This window comes from Geotrypetes seraphini, chromosome 16, assembly GCF_902459505.1.
Source record: "Geotrypetes seraphini chromosome 16, aGeoSer1.1, whole genome shotgun sequence".
In the NCBI taxonomy this organism is placed as follows: Eukaryota; Metazoa; Chordata; class Amphibia; order Gymnophiona; family Dermophiidae; genus Geotrypetes; species Geotrypetes seraphini.
In genome coordinates, this window is record NC_047099.1 from 12,229,895 (window position 1) to 12,251,749 (window position 21,855).

General features: G+C 42.1%; 2 protein-coding genes across 2 annotated transcripts; both read left to right on the plus strand.

Moving 5' to 3' along the window:
- Positions 1 to 1,252: 1,252 nt before the first annotated feature.
- LOC117349616 (olfactory receptor 10A4-like) lies at positions 1,253 to 2,197 on the plus strand. The gene has a single exon (XM_033923207.1). It carries the CDS (start codon positions 1,253 to 1,255, stop codon positions 2,195 to 2,197), a length of 945 nt encoding a protein of 314 aa, XP_033779098.1.
- Positions 2,198 to 12,990: 10,793 nt separating this feature from the next.
- LOC117349617 (olfactory receptor 10A4-like) lies at positions 12,991 to 14,031 on the plus strand. Its single transcript, XM_033923208.1, has one exon. The coding sequence runs from the start codon at positions 12,991 to 12,993 to the stop codon at positions 14,029 to 14,031; it is 1,041 nt and encodes a 346-aa protein (XP_033779099.1).
- The last annotated feature ends 7,824 nt before the right edge of the window (positions 14,032 to 21,855 follow it).

Genomic DNA, 21,855 nt, shown 5'->3' on the forward strand with positions numbered 1-21,855 from the left:
GTTGGCGCATTTTTGACATACACAAAAATGGCTGCCGTGACTTATGAATCAACCCTCTACGTAGGAAAAGAGCAGGAGAAAAATTTGAACCGGATGAGATGGTTGAAGTAAAAGGAAGACAAGGATATACTGACTTCTGGGTTCATGTGCAATAGTTATGAATTTATAGGGCACAGAAGAATAAACATGGAATCCTAGATTTGCTGTAACTAGAACAACTTGACTGCCTGTGCAATCTCATCAAATAAATCTTAAGAATTTAAAATGTGTTAAGTCTGTCTCATTTTTCAGATGCGTTCTTTTGAATCCTATTTGTATCTCCAATTCTGGCAGTTTATAGGGGTCCCGCTATTAAGGTGTGCTAACCGATTTAGCACATGCTAAAGATTAGCACGCAGCAAATGCTAAGATAGCCATGGGAATATAATGGATGTCTTAGCAATTAGCGCGTGCTTAATCAGGACCCCATAATGCAGTATAGCAACTGTAAATTAAATAAATAAGGACTTCTTTTACAACGTCGCGCTAGCTGCTGCCTTATGGCAAACACTGCAATGTCCATTAATTCACTATGGACGTCGGAGCGATTACCACCGAAGCAGCGGCTAGTGCGACTTTGTAAAATGGGGGGAGGGGAGGGGGGAAATAAATACATAAAATTATAACTATAAATAAAGATTCTTTTTTATAGTTTTAGTAGACAAATGCACAATAGTACATGGCAGAGGTCATAGTGCGTGCTTCATTCGGAGGAAGGAGTGGCGTAGCGGTCAGAGCGACAGCCTCAGTACCCTGCCATTGTGGGTTCAAACCCTGCCCTGCTCCTTGTGACCCTGGGCAAATCACTTCCCCCCTCTTTTACTAAGGTGCGCTATGCTTTTTAGCGCGGTAAATATTATAGTGCGCAAAACACATTCTAAATGTTAACACGCGCATGTTATCCTATGGACACATTGGCGGTTAGCGAAGGTGTTGATTTAGCGCATGCTATAGGTGCGCTAAAACTCTTAGCACACCTTAGTAAAAGCGTGGGGTGGGGGGGGTTAATCTTCCACTGCCCCAGGTACATTAGATATATTGTGAACCCACCAGGACAGATAAGGAAAATTCTTGAGTACCTGATTGCAAACCACTTAGATAACTTTGATAGCCAGTAAATAAATACCATTTTATGCTGATTCAATTAAAGATATCCATGTTGTAACCTTTTCCTGTTTATCCTGATGCAAATTTCAGATTAAATATTGAAGAAATGGTCCTGCAGAATCGGACCGTCATAACTGAATTTATCCTCCTGGGATTCTCAGACCTGTCGTCCCACGTGCAGAAATGTCTCTTTGCGATATTGCTTTCATTCTACATCCTAACAGTGGTGGGAAACCTGCTTGTCTTCAGCATCCTGACAATAGACCCCGTCCTCCACACACCCATGTATTTCTTCCTCAGGAATTTGTCCTTCTTAGAGATCTGTTTCACGACCGTTACCGTCCCCAAAACACTGGCAATTATCTTGTCCAAGGACAGAAGCATCTCATTCCTGGGCTGTGCCTTCCAAATGTATTTCTTCTTTTTTCTCGGCTGTGAGGAGTGTATGCTTCTTGGCATCATGGCCTACGATCGCTATGTCGCAATCTGCAACCCCCTGCGTTACCCAACTGTAATGAGTAATATCATGTGTGTTCATATGGCTGTGGGGTCCTGGATTATGTGTATTGTGTTGCAGTTTGGACAGGTCACTTTTTTATTCAGTCTACCTTTCTGCAAGTCAAATGAGATCCATCACTTTTTCTGTGACATCCCACCCCTCCTGAGGTTGTCTTGCACTGACACATATTTGAATGACATCGTCCGGCTGACGGCCTCTGTCCTCTTTCTACTCCTACCATTCCTGATCATTCTATCCTCTTATATGTACATTATATCAACCGTGCTGAGGATGAACTCCAAAGAAGGGAGAAGCAAAGCCTTCTCAACTTGTGCCTCTCACCTCACTGCTGTTACCTTATTCTACGGGACCACCATGCTTGTTTATCTACAGCCAAGTGGGGGCTATGTAGATGAGAGAGTTTTTGCAGTGTTTTATTGCTCAATTAACCCAATGTTAAACCCCCTGATTTACAGCCTGAGGAGCAAAGAGGTGAAAGGATCCCTGAAGAGAAAAATATGGGACAAAGTATTGTCTCTTTTCAAGATATGATATATTATTTAGATGACTTGAAGCACTGTTTTCAGATGGATGGTTAAACATGGCTGGGTCAATATTCAAGTCGACATGGTCTGTGTTTTTGAAGTTGTGATCATTCACATGCTCAGTTTTGTGTGTCTAATCCCGCTACTGACATTGAGTCTTTGTGGGTTGTCATAAGTTATGCAACATGCAGAATTGACCAGCCCGATATTGATCTGAAGAAGGGTCACCTTCGAAAGCTCATCATAAACCCTCTTCTTCACAAAGCTTCACGACTCCACGATAACAGTCCAACACTCATAGAATTCCTATGAGCGTCTGAGCTGTTACCGCCATGGCTGGTGCTAAAAATGCTAGTGCAGTTTTGTAAAGGAGGAGGAAAATGCATTCGATTAATCCAATAAAAAAAGGTATTACCTTATTTCCTATGGGCTTTTATTTTTTTGTTTTATTTCTTTATAATATTGCATGATTTTTAAGATATGTGCATATTTGTTTTTTAACCAAAATTGGTCTACAAAATGTTTTGATATTTAGATATTTTGAAAGCACTATGAAAAACTAGTTAAAAGAGGTTTTCTGAATCAATGAATGAAAGCTGACAGATAGAATTTTGAATAATTATGTGCAGGATGGTTTTCTGAGGTCCTTTTCCCTATTATACGATGGTCTGAACAAAAGTATGAGTTACAGTTGGAAGTTCATGATCTGATTTACAGTAGTTTGGTCTGATTTACTCTTTGGTCTGCACACATGGAAGGCCATTTTTGATAGCGCATCCAAGTCTAATTTGGTCGTCCTGAGAAGTGCGTCCAAAATTCAGATGTCAAAACCGTCCATTTTTGAAACTGCTAAATGTCCTTTTTTTTTTTTTTCCCCGGAAAATCACCTATTTAGACTTTTTGGCCAACAGGCTGTCTAACCTTTTGGGCCATTTTCCACCACAAAAATGTTCAAGATATTTAGATGTAGTAGGGACCACCATTTATACTGCACTGGCCACACAAACATGCCAGTAGAACACCTGAGAGGGCACTGATGTGAATTTCACATACAGGGGGTCACATACACATCTCACCATATACCCCTCATAATGAATGGTGAGCCCAATATTGGTTGAACAAGTGAATAAAAATTTGCCCCCCCTCCCCCATTTTACAAAATTGTAGTGAGGTTTTTAGTGCCAGCCATGGTTGTAACATCGCCGATTTTCATAGAGTGGGGGCTAGAGTCAAACGTCTCACAAAGGTAGGCCTTTAGCCTTAAATTGAATAGGGTCAGAGATGGAGACTGATGTACTGACTCAGGAAGTCTTTTCTAGATGTATAGCATAGCAAGATGGAGATAGCAGTAGAAGAGAAGGGTACAAGTATGAGTGACTTTTCAAATGACCTTGGAGGGGGACGTAGAGAAAGATGAGAAACTTACTATATCCCCAAAACTTACTATACCCACCTGTCTACCACCCCAATAGCACTTATGCTTGCTGGTATCAACTATATGGTAGTACAGTAGGATTTTTGTGGGCTCACACAATCACCATAAATGTGGGATATGGGCTTGGGTCCCCCTCTCTGTGGTTTACTACACCATCCACCAGGTTACTCCAAACACCTGCTTGCTGCTCTACAAGACTTTCCCATACCAGATGTTGTTGTTCTAGAGACATGTATGTACTGTTTTATTCAGATATTTGGAGGGGGGGTGGGGTGTTAGGAGAGGGTCATTGACCACTAGGGGAATGTTGGGGGTGGGGGGGTCATGACTTAATCCCTCTACTGGTCTTCTGGTCAGTTTGGGTACCATTTTGGCACTTAGATGCTTAAAAAATAGGTCTAGCTCTGGACGTCTAAGTTGTGTCCTGAATGTCTTGAGAAAGGCTTGATTATCACCGCAAGATGCCCAAGTGCTAAGCATACCCAAAGCCAGCACACAACATGCCTCCAACACACCACCTTGAACTTTGAACATCAGGGAACAAGAAGCCTAGCAAGAATCAAAGAAGGTCGGTTTCAAAAATCAGCACTTGGACGTCTGGGTGAGAAAAACGTCCTTGTGCTGATTTAGACCGTTTTGAAAATGAGCCCCTTTGGGTTTACAAAGGTGCAGTAAAAATTTTAGCAAGCGCTAACCACATGCTAAATGCTAACGTGTGCATGTTAGTCTACGGACGCATTAGCGTTTAGCGTGCATGTAGATTTAGCGCGTGCTAAAAATGCTTTGCGCACCTTAGTAAAACAAGGTCCATCTGTCCCTTAGAGGAGAACCTACTAATATTTTTTAAAAAACATATTTTTATAAACATATTTCTAAAACATATTTTTTTAAAAAACAATAATAATTATAAAAGCTAAATATTAACATAGCCTAACATATAACTTAGGGGATTTTAGTGTACATATTCCCACTCCCTTGGCGAGTGAACAAAACCCCCCCATCAAGATTAAGGTGCAGGCTCTCCAGTCTTTTGCACTGTATGTCACTTGTTTATCTCCTAGTTGGAGAGAAGTCACATGTGTGTACTCGGTGCAAAGAGCTCCTGGCTGCTGGATTATTGGATGTTTTCTAGAAAATGTTCAAAATTGGATTTAGATATACCACAAATGCCCCTCCACATGTCTTTATATAATACTAGTATACAGTAAATAGTAGATAATACATGAGCTATTAGAGGGAAAATAATGAACCATCTTTTGAACAGTGACATTATACACCATTAGCAGAAACAAAAAACTGAAAGGCACAAATCTAACATTTCCATGCATATGTCCAAACATTTAACCTGCTCTAGAGTGAGTGTAATGTCTGCCCAAATCAATATGCATGACATTTATTTGCATGCATGCGTATTCATAGAGGAAATCCTGAAACCCCAACAGGATTTTGACCCATTGGAAGTAAAACCTGGATGTCTCAATCTGTCCTCCTTTTTCTGGAGTAATAATGGTAACCCTACAATTAGGTGTAAACCATTTTGCCCTGCTCGGTCAGTTAAGGCAGTAAAGTAAGTTCCCAATAAAGCAATAAATGAATTGAAATGAGAGGAAAGGCAAGACAGGAATGACCAGTAATCAAAAGGAGCTGATAATGCCTCTCTGGTGAGACCTCATTCATGATACTGTACTGGTTAGCCCAAGGATAATGCGTGAGCTCTTCTGCCTTCTTTATACAGTAGTTGGTAGTAAGGCCTTGATTTTATACAAGACATCTACAGCATTAGACACCTAGATTGGTAAGCATCTATCACTTTAAGGAAGGCAACTACACTGAGGTGTCTACTGGTGCCTGGCGTGGTTAGGGATGGATTAGGGGCAGAGTTTAGGCATGGAACGACTTCAACACACTCATGTAGCCCAAGAAAATCAACGCCTACCAGCACTTAAGAATGCGTACGTGCTGCTAAGTGCAATTCTGTAAATGGTAAATGATTGACAAGTGAGGAAAATGATGCCCAGGGCTTAGACGCCATTTATAGAATCTGTGCCTAAAGGCTGTGGAGCGGCATAATCAAAAAATACATCTAAAGTCCATTTTGGGCCTAGAGTGCTAGTTGCCCAAAATTTGGCAACGTCTAAAGTCCGTTCTCGAACAATACATCCAAAGTATATTTTTTTTAATATTGTCTACTTTTACGTCCAGCTGTTTGATCGTCCAGACCACCAAGTTGTCTATCGTTATTCCATATTGTCCAAAAAACTGTCCAAGTCACAAATGCTTGGAACAAGACCTTTCGGATGTGGGAGGGGTCAGCAAAGTGATGGACTGGCCACCCAGACATGGCAAAAAGAGTAATGGGGCACCTAACAGGGCAATGCTGTGAACTTTACAAAAAGGGTGCCACATAAACATCTCACCACAACTTCTTATCAGGTCATGGTGAGCTCCCCAGAGTACCCCCAAAACCTACTATACCCACCTGCAGGTGCCACCTATATGATAGTACACTAGGGTTTTGGTTACAGTGGCATATGGACCTAGGTCCTCCTCTCTAGACCACCCCCTAGCCTACTTAAGCCACCTCTGTGCAGCTCTACTAGGCTTTCCTATGCCAGGTGCTGATGTTCTGGAGGCAAGTATGTACGTTTTAATTCCAATTTTTATGGCAGTGCGTGTGTGTGTGTGGGGGGGGGGGGCAGTGATCACTGGGGAGTGTGTGGGGGGGCTGTACTTTGTGTTTGCAGCAGTTATCTGGTCACTTTAGATACCTTCTGGGCACTTAGACCTGTTTTTATTTCGCCTAAGTCATAGTGTATAAGTTCCGTCTAAGCAGTCTCGTTAAACTTTTGATTATCGCTACAGGACGACTAAGTTTGGTCGGCCCATATCCCACCCACCTCCTGCCCTAACCACTCCCAAAAAGCACCCATTTTCGCTCTGGGCGCACAGCAACTGTCAAGAGGCCTAAGATGCGTCTAGATACGTCTAAAACCTGTTTTGATTATTGGCTCTTGGACGACCTGTCTTTTAGGTCGAGCAAGTGCCAATTTAGGCGGGTTTTTACACATAAATTTCATTTTGATTATGATCCTCTTATTCTACAAATGGTGTCTAGCATTGTAGACACCTAGAAAAAATGGCATCTACCACATATCAATAAAATTTAGATGCCCAATTAACCTGGGATATTTTAATGTTTTTTTTTTTATTTTTTTTTTAAACAGCCAAATATGAAGTAAAAAATGAAAACCACAAAATGGAACTAACAACAGACATAATCTCATATGAACTGAAGATATTTTCAAACAGTGCTCAGAGATGAGCGTATCAGACCAAACATCAGGTCATGCCCGAACTGCATAAAGTCTGCAATCATTATACATGTTCAGCTTGCTTCAGTCCAATAATGTATATAATATTAACAAATTCACTTATCTGTTTCCTAACAGCCTTTTCAAATTCTTTGGGTTCTGATGCATTTCACAACTGTTCTTTCAGAAAACCCATAATGCAAAACTGCTAATGTTCTTCTCTCACATAGATGGTCTTGTTGTAAACTGCTTCCAAGCTTCATTTTCAAATAAGATAGATTCCCAAAAGAAAGCATAAACTGGCACCTGAAACATCTTACTAGTCAAAATGTTCAAGTGGGCATTTTCAAAACTGACTTTCCAGACCTTTTTCTGGTTGTTTTGTCTCCAGTGACATAGTAACATAGTAACATAGTAGATGACGGCAGATAAAGACCCGAATGGTCCATCCAGTCTGCCCAACCTGATTCAATTTAAATTTTTTTATTTTTTCTTCTTAGCTATTTCTTGGGTTCCAACTGCCGAAATCTCTGTTAAGACTTACTCCAGCCCATCTACACCCTCCCAGCCATTGAAGCCCTCCCCAGCCCATCCTCCACCAAACGGCCATATACAGACACAGACCGTGCAAGTCTGCCCAGTACTGGCCTTAGTTCAATATTTAACATTATTTTCTGATTCTAAATCCTCTGTGTTCATCCCACGCTTCTTTGAACTCAGTTACAATTTTACTCTCCACCACCTCTCTCGGGAGCGCATTCCAGGCATCCACCACCCTCTCCGTAAAGTAGAATTTCCTAACATTGCCCCTGAATCTACCACCCCACAACCTCAAATTATGTCCTCTGGTTTTACCATTTTCCTTTCTCTGAAAAAGATTTTGTTCTACGTTAATACCCTTCAAGTATTTGAACGTCTGAATCATATCTCCCCTGTCTCTCCTTTCCTCTAGGGCATACATATTCAGGGCTTCCAGTCTCTTCTCATACGTCTTCTGGCGCAAGCCTCCTATCATTTTCGTTGCCCTCCTCTGGACCGCCTCAAGTCTTCTTACGTCCTTCGCCAGATACGGTCTCCAAAACTGAACATAATACTCCAAGTGAGGCCTTACCAATCACCTGTACAGGGGCATCAACACCTTCTTCCTTCTACTGACTACGCCTCTCTTTTGCATCTAAATCTTAAGGGTGTGTGTTAGAGGCATGTTTTCAGCAGGCTTAGGGAGGGCTTAGGACTTGTATGTTGTGCAGGGATAATCAAACCTTTAACAAAATGTCCTGGGCTTTTTCTAGACGTTTGGAGCTAGACCTGTTTTAAAAACGGTGCCCAAACTGACCAGTTGGCCACTGGAGAGATGAAGCCATGACCCCACCTTACCAGTGGTTACCGACCCCCTCCCACCACCCAAATATGTGACAAAAAAATAATATTATGAGGGGGATGCTGAAAAATTCTCAACCCAACCAGCCAACTTCCTAAATTCTGAGAGTTATTTTGCCACTGTTAAGTGTACAATTTGCTGACATAAAATTCTAGGTTTTGACATTGTTTCAGAGCATTGATTGAACCATATCCACATCATTCTCTTCTTGGTTGGGCTGAGCACCCCTTTGTACAGATGGCCACACAGTCAGCTGAGTCCAGCAGAGAAAAGGGGTACTCTAGGGCATTGTTTTTCAACCTTTTTACACCTATGGACCGGCAGAAATAAAAGAATTATTCTGTGGACCGGCGGTTGAAGAACACTGGGCTAAGTCATGGGCCGGACCCCGCCCATCTCTACCCAATCTCCACCCCAGACCCCGCCCCCATAATAGTACTAATTGCACCTTGCATGTCCCTTGCCTCATCTGGAAGCCTTCCCTCTGACGCTGCAATGTCAGAGAGAAGGCTTCCGGTTCAGGCGCAGGATGCCCGTGGCTTTGTGCACTGAATCAGTTAGGAAGAGGGAGCTGGCTCGAAGATAACGCCACATCGACCGCACCATGGACCGGCGGTTGAAGAACACTGTTTTGGGCCTGATGCACGTGCTGGACCTGTGGACCGGCAGGAAATTTCCATGGACCGGTGGTTGAAGAACACTGCTCTAGGAGGTACTGCAGTGAATGTCGCATTTAGAAGTCCCTTTTGTACAGATGGCCACTCAGGAAGCTGAGTAGAGCAGAGGGGTACTCTAGGGGGTACTGCAGTGAATGTTGGGGTCCTTTTACTAAGGCGCGCTAACTGTTTTAGCGCATGCTAAATATTAGTGAATGCTAAATGCTTACGCGTCCATTATAGTCTATGGACGCGTTAGCATTTAGCGCACGCTAAAACAGCTAGCGCACCTTAGTAAAAGGACCCCATTGTATGGTGAGCCCTCCAAAACATATCCATAACGCACTCTACCTACATAAAGATGACACCTGCTGGCATAAGGGCTCCTGTACAGGTGGATACAGTAAAGTTTGAATTGGTTTTAGAGGGCTCACCATACAATAGAAGCAGGTTATAGTGACATGTCTACCTGAGACTTTTAAATGTGACATTCACTGAAGTACCCTCTAGAGCAGGGGTGTCCAACCTTTTGGCTTCCCTGGGCCACATTGGCCGAAAAAAATGTTTCTGGGGCCGCACAAACGTGCAAACGCTGCAGCAAGACAGAGGAGGGAGCCGGCAAGACGGTAAACGCCCCGGGGGCAGCGGAGGAAAACACCACATCGCCCTCGACCGGGGCCGCACGGTTCATAGACAAAATCGCACGAGACAAAGGCGCGCCGACAACTGAACGATGCAACTGAGCGCAAGGTTGACGGCGTGCCGAAGAAAAGCACTATTTTAAAGGGTTCCGACGGGGGGTGTTGGTGGGGAACCCCCTATTTTACTTAACAGACATCGCGCTGGCGTTGTGGGGGGGTTTGGGGGGTTGTAACCCCTCTCATTATACTTGAAACCAAACTTTTTGCCTGTTTTTTAAGTTTTAAATATCACTGTCCTGCAGTATATAAACTGTTATTATTATTAATAATAATGGTGATTTTTTTCTACAAAGATGCACACATAGGGTTGCAACTTGACCTTTTTTTTTTCTATGTATAGAATGCTAGATATGAGAGTTTACATATAAAAAGTTACAGGTAAAAGTTATACAGATGAAAAGTTACAGATAAAAAGTTAACTTGTTCTCTTTCCCTTGAGACCGTCACTGGAATGATTTTCATGCGTCATTTACTGTATATATATATCTGATATTCTCATATTTTGCTCATATCCATCCTGAAGAAGGTTGGGCCTTTGGAAGTTTGTCAAAAAAACCAAATGAAGTTAGTCCAGCTAAATTGTACCACCTTAATTTCCATTCCTTTCTTTTGTTTTGTTTGGTTTATTTTTCTGTTTTCATCTTTAAAGTGGATTCATTTAACTTTACCCTTAATAAGAAGAATCTTTGTGGATTTTGATATTTGAAAACATGACATTTTAAGACCACAAGTGGCTCTTGTCTAATAAGTTGCCATTTTTTTCTTCAAATAGATCGAAGAAGTCAATAAAAGATATTTGTAGCAATCCAGTTAATTACAGGTACCACTTTCATTTTTTCTATCAGATTTGATTTCGGCAAGAGTGTTTGCGGGTGATTGTGCGTGAAATTGTACCAAATGTTTACAATATAAGATTTCAAGACCCAAAAGTCCTATCTTTAGGTTATCATGGGCACTTTACGTGATTTTCCGATGATTATATGTTAATGTTTGTTTGATTTTATTTGTCTTACTGAATTATGTATGTAATGATATGTAAACCGTTTAGGGTTTAAACGGTATATAAATTTTTAAAATAAATGAAATTATAAGGGAGAACAAAAGACATTAAATCCGAGGGAAAGAATTATAACATACAAGGCTGAGAGTTTACAGTATGGAAAGAAAAATGATTTGATTACATATTTCTTGTTCAGATATAATATATCATGCCTGCTTAGATAATGGTTGATAATATACCCCCCCACCCCACACACACACACAGAAGTGGTTTTTAGTATTGGCTGGTGCCCTGAATGCTTTGCGTTGCTCTGACGCTCAAATTTCCTATGTGTGTCGTTAGCAACGCAGAACATTCAACGGCAGGCACTAAAAACCAATTGTGCAGTTTTGTAAAAGGAGGGATACTTAGATATTATTGTCTTCCTCACTCAACCTAACATAAGAACATAAGCATCGCCTCTGCCGAGTCAGACCACAGGTCCATCGTGCCCAGCAGTCCGCTCTCGCAGCGGCCCCCCAGGTCAGTGACCTGCAAATGATCCTCTTTTGAAGACATTTTGACCTGTGTAGTACACCCTCTATCTATATCCCTCAATTCCCTTTTCCTTCAGGAACCTGTCCAACCCCTTCTTGAAACCCGAAATCGTACTCTGCTCCACCACCTCCTCTGGAAGTGCATTCCAAGCATCCACCACCCTCTGAGTGAAGAAGAACTTCCTAGCGTTTGTTCTGAATCTGTCTCCCTTCAATTTTCTTGAGTGTCCTCTTGTTCTTGTTTCCCCTGCCAGTCTGAAGAATCTGTCCCTCTCTACCCTCTCTATACCTTTTATGATCTTGTAAGTTTCTATCATGTCCCCTCTAAGTCTCCGTTTTTCCAGGGAAAAGAGCCCCAGTTTCTCCAGCCTCTCGGCATATGGAAGGTTTTCCATGCCCTTTATCATTTTCGTTGCTCTTCTTTGGACTCTCTCAAGTATCGCCATATCTTTCTTAAGGTACGGCGACCAGTATTGAACCTGGTTTAATCTCAGCCCCCTTATTTGTGGACTATATTAACAGGAAGGGGAATTAATTTATTTCTAGTATTTATATACCACTTATAAATTAAGCCCCTCTTCTATCAAACTGCACTAGCAATTTTTAGCGCGGGGAGCTGCGATAAATGGCCTGTGCTGCTCCCAACGCTCATAGAGCTTCTATGAGCGTCAGGAGCAGCGCGGGCCATTCAACCCAGCTCACTGCGCTAAAACCTGCTAGCGCAGTTTGATAGAAGAGGGCCTAAGTGGTTTACATTCAGGTACTCAAGCATTTTTCACTGTCTATCCTGGTGGGCTCACAATCTATCTAATGCACCTGGCATAGTGGGGGATTAAGTGACTTGCCCAGGGTCACAAGGAGCAGCATAGGATTTAAATCCACCACCTCAGGGTGCTGAGGCTGTAGCTCTAACCACTGCACCACACACTGTTTTGATTTAAACAACTGATTAGCATGCTGATAGGTATTAAATGGGCTGCTTAGAACTTACCCAGTGGCGTACCAAGGGGGGAGGCGGGGGGAGGTCCGCCCCAGGTGCCAGCCATGAGAGGGGTGTTCCCAGCCTTCTCTCCCTTTACCTTCCGTGAAGCTGAAAAAACTGCCGGCCTCGGCAGTGATTCAGCTCCGTCGCCCGCAGCTCCCCTTCCTGCTTTCCGCGTCTGCCAATGATGCAACTTCCTGTTTCCGCCCGGGTGGATTGCAGAGGCAAACACGGAAAGAAGGAAGGGGAGCTGCGGGCGATGGAGCTGAATCACTGCCGAGGTCGGCAGTTTTTTCAGCTTCACGGAAGATAAAGGGAGAGAAGGCTGGGAACATGCTGGGCTACGGAGACTATCCAGAGCCTTGGCACCGGGCCGTGAGAAGGGAAGTTCCCGGACCATGACTCCTAGGCCGGGAACACCCCCTCATGGCTGGCACTTTGGGGGAAATTTGATAACTGGCATTGAAATCTTACCAAACACATCTTAAGAATTTAGAATTTGTTACTCTGGTCCAATGAGAATTTGTTTTGAAATGAATTCATTTGAATCATATGTTTGTTTGTATTTTGACTCCTCTTAACCTTGCTAAGGATGAAAATCATCATTTAATGATCTAGATCAAATTTGAATAGATTCTCTTTTTAGATCTTAGTAGATAAGTATGAGAGAGAGAGCATGCTATATATCTCATTTGCATGCAATGGTCTTTCCTTTAAAATACAAGTACATGCTAATTGTTTTGTTGGTCCAATTAAAGATATCCAACTTGTTGACTTCACTGTTTATCCCAAAGCAAAATGGCTACTAGATCCTTACTCCAGTTATGGAATGTGTTACTAAGCTCTGATGTCTCTGTCCACTTCAGATTAAACACTGAAGAAATGGTACTGCAAAATGAGACCCTCAAGACTGACTTTATCCTCCTGGGATTCTCAGACCTGTCTTTACATGTGCAGCAATTTCTCTTCATGATGTTGCTTGTAGTCTACGTCTTCGCTTTCATGGGAAACTTGCTTGTCTTTACCATCCTTACTGTAGACCCAGTCCTCCACACACCCATGTACTTCTTCCTCCGAAATTTGTCCTTCGTAGAAATGGTTCTTACAACAGTTACAGTACCCAACACACTGGAGAACCTCTTGGCTGAGGACAGAAGCATCTCATTCTTGGGATGTGCCTTCCAAATGTATTTCTTCCTTCTTTTTGCGAATGAGGAATGTGTACTTCTATGTATCATGGCTTATGATCGTTATGTTGCAATATGCAATCCCTTGCGTTACTCCATTGTTATGAGCAATAGAAGTTGTGTTTATATAGCTGTGGGGTCCTGGATTATGTGCTTTTTCTTCCAGTTTGGACAGGTCAGTTTTATATTCAGTTTACCTTTTTGCAATTCCAATGAAATTCATCATTTCTTCTGTGATATTTCACCTGTACTGAAGCTGTCTTGCACTGACACTTATTTGAATGACATAGTCCGGATGACAGCCTCTGTCCTCTTCCTACTCCTACCATTCATGATCATTCTCGCCTCTTATATTTACATATTCTCCACTGTGATGAAAATGCATTCCAAAACTGGGAGAAGTAAGGCTTTCTCAACTTGTACCTCTCATCTTACTTCTGTTACTTTATTTTATGTGACTGCTATGCTCGTCTATTTACAACCAAGTGGAGGCTCTGTAGATGAGAGAATTTTTGCAGTATGTTATTGCATAATTAACCCACTGTTAAACCCCCTGATTTACAGCCTGAGGAGCAAAGAGGTGAAAGGATCCCTGAAGAGAAAAATATGGAAAAACCTATTGTCTCTTTTCAAGCTAAGACACCTTATTTAGAAGACTTACAATACTATTTAGTAGAGATCTGGATTCATTTTGAGATGATGGGGTCAATATTTAGTCTGTGACACACAATATTTTTTAATGTGCAGAATGCCATGGACTGAATGAGATCCATATATTTAGTACCAGACCTAATTTGGCTTCTGGTGCTGAATATGCAAGACTTTGCAAGCTGCCAGAAGTTATCTGGGTCTGGTCAATATTTCAGTGTCATTACCAGGATTATTTACTGAGCATAGCAAAGGTAAAAGTAATTCTTCAAGTGATATTGAAGGCTTGAAAAGATAACTATTTTAAGAATTTATGACATTCTGACATCAACAAGTATTGTAATGGTTTGAACATCATAACATCATAACAAGAAAATGCCCATCTCTGGGTTACCTGGGTTCTACCAAATGTCAAGAGAAGCAGTTGGATAGGCATGGGCTGAATTCTACATATGGTGATCAGATTTGTGTACCCAAAGTTTTGTGCATGCTCAAGAAATGCATTCAATATTGGTATATCAAATAAAGATACCCATAAGTATAACCACACTCATTTATTGTTTAACAAGTTCAACATCAATTATTGGGTGCTAATTGGTACTCAGTATTTGCATGTGCATCTGGCTGGATGCTATCTTCCATAGCGTGTATCTTGAAAGGGTGTGTGGCCATGGGAAGAGCATGATCATCTCAGTGGCATTCTTCGTAGTCATAGAATACTGGGTCAGCACACCTAACTTGGTAACCCACATTTACACCAGATTTCTGCAGGCAAAAGTCTTGTTCCCATAGTTAGGCATGAGATCTGTGTTTAAATGCAATTCTATAAGAGGTGTGTATCCTTAGTGCCAATTTTGTCCAGATCCTAATTTTGGGCAATATTTATAGAATTTGTCCCTTAGAGTAGCTTTTTAGAAATATGAACAACACAGAACATGAACACCCAAGTGTGTGCATCAAATGTCTATATCTCACGTATTTTAATATAGGATATGCAAGATATCCGACCTGTTCCAAACATATGAAATAGATGCTCAAGTGATGGCTACTGCTCCCTCTAAACTGAGCTGGAATCCTCCAGCTGAATTGCTGCTAGTAGGAGGTGGTGCTTGACTATTGTACTTTCAATTGCTAGGGATAAGCAGGCTCCTTAGAGTCCTGATGAGCTTGTCTGTCCCTTATTGAAAATGTGACAGTGAAACAGCACCCCCAACTGGTTGGTCTGTAGGTGGAGGACCCCTGCTCAGCTTAGAGAAAACAGTGGTGCTGGCAATGTCCAGCATGTACATCTTTAAAAAAAACCTTACTAAATTATGAACAGGGCAAAACAAGAGACATGAATACTTTTGTGGTAGTCCATTCAATATGGATGTCTAAATGCCAGTTTTCAGGCATCAAACATATGTCGATGCAAGTGCTTCAAAGTTGTTAAGTTGAAAGTGGATTGTGCAAAATTGTAAAATTACATTGTGAGCAGAACATGACGATTCAGCACGGCCGTTTCGGCGTGGAACATTTAATCACAGCTGTTTCATCGTGGCCCTTTGAGAGCGAGTCATTTCATTGCACTGAGTTGGTCCCCACCCAGCTCACCTGAACGGAAGGCTCGCGAGGAGTCTGACCGATGCTGACAGGTGCTATCCTGTGTCAGCCCCATCACGCTGTGTCGGCCCCCCACCCAGGTTACCTGAAGAACTGAAGAGTCTGACAGATACTATCCCCCTGCAGTCTCAGATAACTTCATTGAAGCACCAATGGGGGGTGAGAGGGGCATTGCCCCCTTCTTTCAAACCTTCAAAAAATTGGGTCTGAAGCACCTGTAGGGGAAGGGGGTAATGCCCCACACCCTTTTTCACCAGTCCAATTGTGCATGAAGCAGCAAGGGGGGGGGAAAGCCTGCCCAGAAATCTTCTTTCACCTGTCTAATTTGGACTTAAATACAAGTGTGGGGTGGGCAAGCCTTCTTTCATATGCTTCCTCTTTTACCACAATATTTGTCTGGTGGAATGGCAGCTTTACCAGCGACAAAATGACCGTGGTGAAACCGCCATGCTGAATCGACTGTGATGAACTAACTTCACTGAAACAGATGTGCTGAATTGTCCCAGATCCCTTGTGAGACTAGGAGACCAGGCATCAAAATGGCAGATTATGTTTAATATGAGCAAGAGCAAAATGATGCAGGGTTCCACGTTAGGAATCACTGAAAATATGTTCAAACCCTCAGATCAGTGTACAGTGGCAAATTAGAACGCAAATATAATGTTAGGACTTATCAGGAAAAGAATGTGGATAAAGGTGAGCCGGTTGACATAGTATATCTACATTTTCAGAAAGCTTTTGATAAAGTTCCTCACACAAGGCTCCTGAGAAAATTAAAGTGTCATGGTATAGGTGGCAAAGTTAAGCTTTGGATTAGGAATTGGTTATCGGATAGAAAATCGGAGAGAATCCTGCATTCACCGTGGGCCTCATCTGGGGCAGCCTCCTTGGAGCGGCTGGGGCACGGGCAGTGTGTCTGGGAGGGAATGCATGGATGGGAGAACATCTCAGGGGAGGAGACATAGGCATCCTGGGACTGTCGGCCAAGTCTCTTCCCTGAAGAAGCCCTTTCTGGAAACGTCAATCGCTCCTCCTACACTTACTTGCTCCACTTCATCACTTCATCATGCTTCTATTCCTTTCTCTCCTCTCTTCTACCTTCCAAAGTATTTAGATCAATGCTGTCTTGTTAAAATGTTTATTTTATTTTTATTTTTCCTCTAACTCTACTTTTCACTTCTCTATTACCCTCCAGGTACTTTAGTTAGATTGTGAGCCTTCGGGACAGTAAGGGAATTTTTCAAGTACCTTTCTTATTTCTAATCTTAATGTATATTTTCTGTAAACCGCTTAGAACCTAACGGATGTAGCGGTATATAAGAAATAAATTACATTACATTACATTACATTACAAAACAGAGGGTAGGGTTAAATGGTCATTTTTCTCAATGGAGGAGAGTAAACAGTGGAGTGCCGTAGGGGTCTGTACTGGGACCGGTGCTATTTAACTTATTTATAAATGTTCAGGAAATTGGAACGATGAGTGAGGTGATAAAATTTGCAGATGACACTACACTGTTCAAAATTGTTAAAACACATGCGGATTGTGAAAAATTGCAGGCGGACCTTAGGAAATTGGAAGAATGGGCATCCAAGTGGCAGATGAAATTTAATGTGGACAAATGCAAAGTGATGCACATTGGGAAGAATAACCTGAATCACAGTTACCAGATGCTAGGGTCCACCTTAGGGATTAGCGCCCAAGAAAAGGATCTGGGTGTCATCAGAGACAATACGATGAAATCCTCTGTCCAATGTGCGGTGGCAGCCAAAAAAGCAAATTATTAAAAAAGACTGAGAATGTTATAATGCTCCTGTATCACTCCATGGTGCAGCCTCATCTGAAAGTGCTGAATTCTTGATTCCAATTTCAAATAATCTTATGGTCAAGCGTGTCAAAGGCTGCACTCAAGTCCAGTTGGATGAGAAGTACATCTTGACCTTTGTCCATGTAGCTCCAGCAGTCATCTATTAAATCTAGGAGTACTGTTTTGGTGCTGTGATTGCTCCTGAATCCAGATTAGATTATAGCTAAAAGGTTAACTTGTTCTCCTTCCCTTGAGGCTGTCACTATTGTTTTTTTCTTTTAAATTCTGAACATCCACTTAGGTATATAGGCCCAAATTATCTAAATGGTACCGGATTTTTAGTCACTGTTAGGTGCCCAAACTCAGTGAAAACCTATCTAAACTGATTTTCAAGGCGCCTATCAGCTCCTAAAAAATCAGTGCTGGAATTGCAACTTTGTAGTCGCTTTAAGGCACCTAATGCCAATGTAGGTGTGGCTATTGCCAGAAGTGGCATTAGATACCATAAACCACCTACAGAGCTGCAATCCACATCAAAGGTAAGTGCCAGAAATGAAGGCCTGGAAAACCCTGGCCTTATATCTGGCATCTGCCTTTGCCGAAGGTGTAGTTCTCTAATCAGTGCTGTTGCATGATCAACATGCAACATGCAATCGGTGACCCATAGATCTTGCCCAAGGCACACCCAGTTCCATCCGTCCCATCATGCCCATGTCACTCAACAGCCTCGCCCCTAGCCCCACCCCCCTCAGCCTGTTCTCGGTCAGGATGGCATCCGCGCATGCATGGATGCAACATGTGCTTGGGATGGCACCAAGTGGCATCTGCGCATGCACGGATGCCCACTCCCGTTGCAATCTGCTTTTCAAAACCCGAACAAAATGCCAGGACATGTCCGGGTAAATCCGAATTGCTGGTAACCCTAGCCATTCTAACAACAAAAGTCCAACAGGAAAAGAACCCACGAGTTCAAAATCATACAAAAAGCAGTAGGAACGGACAATGAACACTCCACAAAAAAAATCGAGAACGTAAAAACAGACTCGTTTATTCCAATACAAAGGGAAAACCATCGACTGTGGACCCGAAACAGTACTGTGTTTCGGCAAATCAAAAAGCCTGCATCAGGGGTCATTTGGGCAAATAACACACTAACAAAAACTCGAGCACTGAGAAGCTATCCTACACAGCTAAAGCTTGATTTTATTCATAAAGATCATGGATAAGCCTTTGAAATACATTGAGCTGCATATGATTCATACAGAAAGTATGATGGTTAATTTTTTTTTTTAATAAAGAGGTTTTCAATAAATAATATCCAGGGGAAAGAAGCATGCACAATTAATTATAATATTGGGACCTGACCTTCATCAGTTCCCTTTTTCTGCATGTTCAAAAAGGCAAATATACGTAGATAAAAGGTTAACTTGTTCTCCTTCCCTTGAGACTGTCACTAGTTTGATTTTCATGCCTCACTTACTGTATATATATCCTGATATTTTGTCATGTTTTGCTCATATTCGACCTGAAGTTCTGCTTTTGAAAGCTTGTCAAAAAATAAAGCTATTCCAGTAAAGAAAAGGTACCACCTTATTTTCTTTTCCCTGTTCTTTTTTCCGCATTTCATCTTTAAAGTGGATTCATACTACCTTACCCTGATTAAGAAGAATCTTTGTGGATTTTGATATTTGAAAGCATGACGTTTTGAGACCACATGTGGCCTTGTCTAATAAGTTGCCATTTTTCCTTTAAATAGATCAGAGAAGTCGATAAAGGATACGTGTAGCATCCAGTTAATGTCAGGTAACACATTCATTTTTCTAACATATTTGATTTCTCTGTTTCATCAAGATTGTTTGCAGGTGATTGTGCTTTTAATTGTACCACATGCGTATACAGTATAATCTTGTTATAACGGACTCGCTTAGAATGGAACCTCGCCTATAGCGGATGAGATCCGCTGGTCCCGGCCGAGCGCCATTATACACATACAGAAAATCATCGGATATAGAGGACTCGCATATAACGGACTTTCGGATACAATGGACAACTATTTTGGTCCCCAGAGCCGCTTTTAGCTGTAGTTTTATTTGGGTATAATGGACATGCAGGTGACATGCCGATGATATAGTATCAAAATGCAGCCCAGAAAAAAAATGACAGCGTATTTTCCTTTCCAGTACAGTGTTCTGGTTTGCAATCATTTCGTGCCATACCAATGTTTTGCTTAGTTTTGTTCTTGATGTTGCTTTTTATGCTTGTGCAGTGACTGTTGTTCATCGATTTACGTTGTTTCAAGTTGCCCTAAATAAAGTTTTTTTTAAAAAAATGCAACCCTGGATATAACGGACCATTTTTCCAGGTCCCTTGAAGTCTGTTATAACGAAATTATACTGCATGTGTTAGTTGGCTCAAAAATATGACAACAAAAAGAAGTAGGGAAGGGACACAGAGTCAAACCACTGCGAGGACAATCAATTTATTAAAACATCATATATTCATATCATATATGTCATGTACATAAAATATGACAGGCATAAAATTATAGCAGGCATTGATATGAATATATGATATTTTAATAAATTGATTGTCCTTGCAGCGGTTTGACTCTGTCCCTTCCCTACTCCTTTTTCGTTGTCATTCAGACAAAGCCTGGCTTTGAATATCTGAGAAAAAGTCCATCAAAGGTGAGCAAAATGCTCACAACCGCCAGTCAAATATTGACCCTAATATTTTTATAAAGAATGCTAATTGTTTTTCTCTTTCTTGATGTTTTCCTATTTTTATTGTTTGAATGCTTGTGTTTTTTTGTGAAATCAAATAAATAAAATAAAAAAGGAAGGAATGGAGAATTAAACAGGGACATAAGAAGAACATAAGAACATAAGAAGTTGCCTCCACTGGGTTAGACCAGAGGTCCATCGCGCCCAGCGGTCTGCTCCCGCGGCGGCCCATCAGGTCTATGACCTGTGAAGTGGTTCCTGACCATTTCTATAACCTACCTCTGCTTCTATCTGTACCCCTCAGTCCCAACATAATACTTTTGAATTGCTCTATGGTGTGACCTCAGTTTGACCATTGTGTAAAGTTCTGGTCATAGGTGTCAGAACGGGGGAAGCCACAGGGGCCATGGCCTCCCCTAGAATTCTCGGTTGCTTTTTGTGTGTGTGTGTGTGTGTGTGTGGTCCTTCCGCCCACCCTTCTCCCGGTGGTGTTGCTTAAATCTTCAGGCAGCCACCGTGCATCCATCGTGCAGGGTGTCAGGTCAAAAAAGCGCCGGGACAAAGGCGCGCGCAGACAATTGAGCGCAGCGTGGAGGCGTGCACCGAAGAAAATTACTGTTTTTAGGAGCTCTGACGGGGAGGCGTGGGGGGGGGGAAACCCCCACTTTACTTAATACAGATCGCGCCGCGTTGTGGGGGCGTTTTGGGGGGGTTTGGGGGGTTGTAATCCCCCACATTTTACTGAAATCTTCACTTTTTCCCTGTTTTTAGGGAAAAAGTTAAGTTTCCAGTAAAATGTGGGGGGTTACAACCCCTCCAAACCCCCCACAACGCCGCCGCAATCTGTATTAAGTAAAGTGGGGGGCTCCCCAACAAAACCCCCCATCGGAGCCCCTAAAAACAGTAATTTTCTTCGGCGTGCGCCTCCATCTTGCGCTGAGTTGTCGGCGCGCGCCTTTGTCTTCCGCGATTATGTCTATGAACCATTGTGCAGTGTCAGATAGCAGGCTTGCCCTGGAACCCTTCATATTACTTCCTGGTGCAGGCCTGCTCATGGATGCTGTGCGGTGGCTGTTGAAGATTTAACTAAAGCACCGGGAGGAGGTGGGTAGGGGACTCGGGAGCTGTTTAGAGATCTTGTGCCAGGGCAGAGCTCCTGGGCCCTCCAAAACAAAGCAGCTTTCTGCTGCCTATGGTTCTGGTCACCACATCTCAAAAAAGAACGAGAAAAGGTGGACAAAAAAAGCAATCAAAAGAAAGAGTAAAAAGAGGTAAAGGCTCTTTAGCTCAGTGAAGAGACAGCTGAAATATGAGAGAAGTCAATAAAATCATGAGAAAGCTAAACTCCAATCACTAATTTACTCTTCAAAAATGTACAAAGACTAGGGAACATCCCATGGGGTTACTAAATAGATTTAAAAAGACATCAGAGAAAATTATTTTTAACCACACATAATTAAGTTCTGTAATGTTGCTGTGGTAACAGTAGTTAGCATAGCTGAGTTTTAGAAAGGATTGGCCAGAATCCAGGAAAGTCCATATGTTGATATTAATTGAATAGACTTGGAGAAAGCCATAGCCTGACCTTGAGCATAAGCAGGGCTGAATTAATTTATTTATTAAGATATTTTAATCACATATAGGTACATTCACGCTAGGCAGTGTACAACATGTTCAACTTCACCTTTGTGCTAA

What these genes read in the sequence shown, in the direction of transcription:
- LOC117349616 (XM_033923207.1), top strand. Translation starts at nt 1,253, where the DNA reads ATGGTCCTGCAGAATCGGACCGTCATAACTGAATTTATCCTCCTGGGA.
- LOC117349617 (XM_033923208.1), top strand. Translation starts at nt 12,991, where the DNA reads ATGGCTACTAGATCCTTACTCCAGTTATGGAATGTGTTACTAAGCTCT.